The sequence below is a fragment of the Hippichthys cyanospilos genome, chromosome 12 (assembly GCF_059441005.1).
Source record: "Hippichthys cyanospilos isolate Australia breed blue-spotted pipefish chromosome 12, RoL_Hcya_1.0, whole genome shotgun sequence".
Classification (NCBI taxonomy): Eukaryota; Metazoa; Chordata; class Actinopteri; order Syngnathiformes; family Syngnathidae; genus Hippichthys; species Hippichthys cyanospilos.
In genome coordinates, this window is record NC_142380.1 from 13,141,413 (window position 1) to 13,146,246 (window position 4,834).

Below are 4,834 nucleotides of genomic sequence, written 5' to 3' on the forward strand. Positions count from 1 at the left end.
TTGTTGCCTAATTAGTTAGAGTGTATTTAGTTCCCTGTTTAGTTTCACTTCTTGCCGGATCATTCTCTCCTCCTGTCATATATACTTGCCATGTATTTTGTCCAGTTTACCTGCCTGTCTGTATTTTGTAGTTTTCTTGCTGTCCTGTTTTTTACCCAAGTCCTGTTTTTGCTCACCCTTTTATTAATTAAATATGGCCTTCTGCCCTTACTCCTTGCCTCTGAGCTTCCCCGCACTTGAGTCCACAATCCCCACAACCACACCGGCGTTTAAACCATCCACGCCAGCCTCTGACATGTTAAGATGATTTTTAGTTTTGTTTTTGGGCAGACAGTGTGATCAGTAAAAGTACTGTTCTTTGTTTCTCGTCAGCCCTGTCCAACTGATTAGCGTTCTCTGCTGCGCTATTCTAGACCAGGGGCTCTTTTTCACTGCCTTTGCATGTAGTTCATTATTGTTTTTCTGTTTTTGCCATCTTCATAGTTGTGATGATTCTGTTACTGGTGTTTGTTTTATGTCTTGTTTTGTGGAATTTTGTTAATTTGAGATGGTTGAATGGTTGTGCCTTTTCCGTTTTTGTTTGTATTTTGGAGGGTAAATATATGTTGTTTTTAATGCATACTTCACATCCTTCACAGCTTGGCTCATTGCCTTCACCTTTTTTCACCTATTTTTATCTACATAGCTTATTTAGACCCAACCGCGCTCTGGACTGCACAAAAATACAGCCGAGCATTTAAATACGCATTATACGTGAGTTTTTCAAAATACATATTTTAAAAACTAATTAATAAAAAAATGTCTTGGCTCTCGTTTGTACAAGCGTTTATAAAATGATTAGCATTTTACGAACATCAAACATAATACTTGGGCTAAGTAGTCTCAAGCCTTCAATATCAATTTGGTAACGTAGAAATTTGTACACCATAATATTCGCGGAAGCACTTGGTAGTCCTAGTTGCATTATTTTTTTCAACAGAGAGGGCAGTATTTACTCGAAAAATCAAGCGTTGTTCTGTTGTTATGGCAACCCCTTCGTCATTTCTTTGATACGCGGCAACATATCGTGAAACAAAAAAGCTTTTAGTTACACTATGCAAAGGAATTCTGCTTCTGTTTCAATTTATTAATGTCCCTGGTGCACTGACTTTCTATGCAACTATAAACTGGTAAGCAAAACATTTACGAATTATATTACTTCAAAACGTTACTGCACTGACATTGCCAAGTTAAATCGTGAAAACAAAGGTCATTGGTGTATTCCTTCAATACTAACAATTTCAGACGCACTTTGTCTTGAAAAAAGGACAATATTTCCTTTGACGTTCTGTCCAAGTGCTTTCCTACTTTACATGCATTGCATTAATGTGTAACGTGAGACACCTTTCCAAAACAACATACAGGTACTTATTTTTAACCAATGAAAGTAGCCGTGTTTGTCAGACTGATATTTATGAAGCAATAGAGAGTTCCACTGTAGCCAGGGAATTTCAGGAGTCCTTTCTAAATATACATTTCATAAGAATATGTATATTAAAGAAAATTTAATTCTTAAATTCTTATATGCGTGTGATTTTGTGTGGTGCGTGTACACATGTACACACAAAGCCAGAATGACAGGACTAATTAGAATGTCAAGGCCATTTTTCTGTGTCAATCCAGCACCTGATGTACCATCACTGCATGTTTTATTGACTTTGTAATGTTCAGGCAAAAATAAATAAATAATCATTTAAATTAGTAAGAATGTCTGCTAAATAAAATCATCCAAAAGGTTTGCATATAGATTCCTCATACCAATAAAAATCTCTATTTCTACACAGTTGTAACTGTAATCTGCTTTCCGGGTTTTAGTGTAAGCACCCGTGGCAGCAGAGTCTGGAAAGGAGCTTAAAATGCAAAATGTGAAGTATGCGCACAACCTGTGCTCAGCAGCAGGTTAATATCAAGAAAATAATAAAATAATATTATAATAAAATAAACAAAACCAGAAAAATAACAATGATGTTTTCAGAAGGCATGGCTCCCCCTACAGAGGCTCCTCGGAAACAAGAAGACAAAAATGACTGTGGAAATGACACTGAGGATGATTCAGAGGCAATCAGAGAGATTCCAGTGGAACTGATGATCGAGGTAAAGTTAGAGTGTTCTTGTTGTAGTGAACCTTTAATCCAAACTATAACACATTTGTTGTATTCAGTTCCTCAGAGCTCTGACGGACAGAGACTACCACCAGGCCAAAAGACTGTGCAATATGAGTAGGTACAGGAACGATGGATCCATCCAGCCATCTGGTGCTCCCAACATGTGAAAATCACTTGATGTTATCTTTTCAGTTCTCGTTTATGAACCACAACATCCAGAAGCTTCTGAGTTCCTTCCTCTGATCCAGAGGAGGCTGCTAGAAGGTAAAGCCCCAATACAAACTTCAAAATGGAGTCGGACAAACCCACCTCTGTTATTCCCTTTAGAGCAATGGGCAGAGCAGGACAGTGACAGCGATGACGATAGTGAAAGTGATGATGAGGACAACGACTCTGGATGCGATGAAGAAATATCTCAGAATGAAGAATTATCTCAGAATTCAGAGTGCTTACTTACACCGTCAAATGAGGATGGTGGAAGTGAGGAAGAAAAGCAAGTGAATTGATATATAATGTGTCATTTACATCTCAGTCAATACGAATATCAAAGCCCATGCCTACAATCTCAGTACAGTAAGGCAACAAAATTAACCAGTTTGACATTTATGCTACCTAAATACCAAAATTGCTTGAATGTGGATGAAGGAATAGATAATGGTGGATTTAAAATTACTATTGATTTAAGTAAAAACAATAATAAGTAATAAGTGAGTAAAAATAATAATAAAGAAAACATCGCACTTATCCAAAGTAAATTTGATCCCAACAACTTACTTTCTATCACAAGCATAGTCTAGTCGGCTTCCTCAGTCTTGTGTAGTTTTGGTTTCCCGAGAGGGCTATTATAATTCTGATAGCCTATTAATGAATAACTGCCTCATATTATTTTATACCCATTTTAGTACGGTGTGCATCTGCTAATTGATGTTTGAGTCATGAATGGCAATAGGCTATTTTAAAGATATTTTTGGCCAAAAGTGTTCCTTTTGCAGCCTTCCCCTTGTTTAGCCATTTTCAGCAGTAAAATATTTGGAATTTGCTCAGTATTTTCATGGAAAATTAATGCTTTTTAAACACATTGTCCACTTGCTGTCAACTGAAAATGACATCTGTGCTCAAGTCTCAGGTAATGACCAATCACAGTTCTCCTTTTGGTCATGTGACATTCACAAACTGAGCTGTGATTGTTCGCTACCTAAACTTCGAGCACATGTCAATTTCAGGTGACATCAAATAGCAAATGCGTTTTGTAAAGTATTATATGTAGAAATGAATTATATCACTGTGTTCTACTGAAAAATGGACTGTCAATTTAAAATTCAAGCTATATGAAGGTGACACAGGATTTGCTATTGTAGTCCAATGCATTTGATCACTGATGAGGCAGAGATCAAATACTGTGCCGTGAGTGATCAAGTGGCAAATTTTGTTTGGTTAGAAAATCATTGTTTCTTCATATAATGTCGTGACTTTATTCATCGATACTAACTACTTTTTGTGATAGGCACTCCAATGCTTTTCCACTGGAAGGCAGAAGGTGCAATTAACTACCCATACTATATAACACTACAGTAGGTTAGTGTTCAACTGAAGTAGCACAGATTTCACCCTGATTATGAGTACAAATGTGAGACATAGGTATTGGGTGGTGCGCCATGAGATTTTTCCAATGTTAAATAATTGTCTTAGGTTTGTAAAGGTTCTGAAATTTTCATTTAGACATCCTTGCGGTGTGAAAGTGTGTTCCCTTTTCTAAATACATGTATATTTTTAAAAGACATGTAATTGGATCGTAAAAACATCCCAAAATTAAATGCTACTTCTGAAGTCATTTTCATAGTTTTGATGTGTCTCGTTTGCTACTGATGGGCTCAGAACCACAATGCCTTTTGCCCCAATCAGTTGGAATTGGTTGCAGCCAATGCATCCATTTTGTGTGTCCCATTCAGGGTCATAGCACGAGCAGGCACCTAAACTAGCTGATCTGGGACAAACTTGGTTGGTTGTGAAAAGAGCATCAAGTGATTTAATACCACGTCAGCATTACGGAGGTCAGCCTTGCTAACCATGGCCTTTCTGTCAGTTCAGTTTGCAATTCATTTATCTTAGTATGTGTAAACGTGACACGCCACTGTCCACCATAATTTTTCCCAACAATGTGGCATGATCAGAATCCGACAAATCACAATCTACGCTGATATTACAGTTAGATAATCGCTGAAATTTGGGAATGGTCTTGACGTTCCCATTCACAGTCCCCTTGTGAGCAATGTGTCCACTCTGATGACCTATGAGCATTCCATCCCAAATAAACTGAGACCCTGGACAGGAAAGTCCTCTTAGAAAATTAATGAATAGAAGGCAGTAGTAACTATGGCTTTGAGGTTGGTTTGAAAACCCTTGGGAACAAATTTGAAAGTCAGTGATTTTTTTCTGAATGCCTAAACGTTAAAAGTCATTTGTGTAGCAATTTCTAAAACTTACCAACTACAGCTTGGCTGACCATGTTCTCTTCATGAATTTTGAAAGAAACAAAACCATATGCTTAAAGTCAGATTTGTAAAAATCGATTTTCCTTGTCACTTTATGTTCTAGTCAGCCATCCTTTTGAAGAGTAATTGTAGAGTTTGGTTCAGCTTGTCATTTGAATCCTTGTAGCTTTGTGTTGCATACTTTAAGACTCCCAACCC

At 37.2% G+C, this 4,834-nt stretch overlaps 1 protein-coding gene across 3 annotated transcripts; it reads left to right on the forward strand.

The window, feature by feature from the left end:
• Positions 1–1,053: 1,053 nt before the first annotated feature.
• Positions 1,054–3,975, forward strand: erich2 (glutamate-rich 2). Of its 3 annotated transcripts, XM_088429850.1 has the most exons (6): positions 1,054–1,169; positions 1,855–1,938; positions 2,015–2,133; positions 2,201–2,258; positions 2,337–2,408; positions 2,472–3,975. In XM_088429850.1, exons 2-6 carry the CDS (start codon positions 1,896–1,898, stop codon positions 2,648–2,650), a joined length of 471 nt encoding a protein of 156 aa, XP_088285976.1. In that variant the 5' UTR covers positions 1,054–1,169; positions 1,855–1,895; the 3' UTR covers positions 2,651–3,975. The 3 variants fall into 3 exon arrangements, with proteins under 3 accessions (XP_088285976.1, XP_088285974.1, XP_088285975.1); XM_088429848.1 differs by having other exon boundaries at positions 2,337–3,975; XM_088429849.1 differs by having other exon boundaries at positions 2,018–2,133; positions 2,337–3,975.
• Positions 3,976–4,834: the final 859 nt, after the last annotated feature.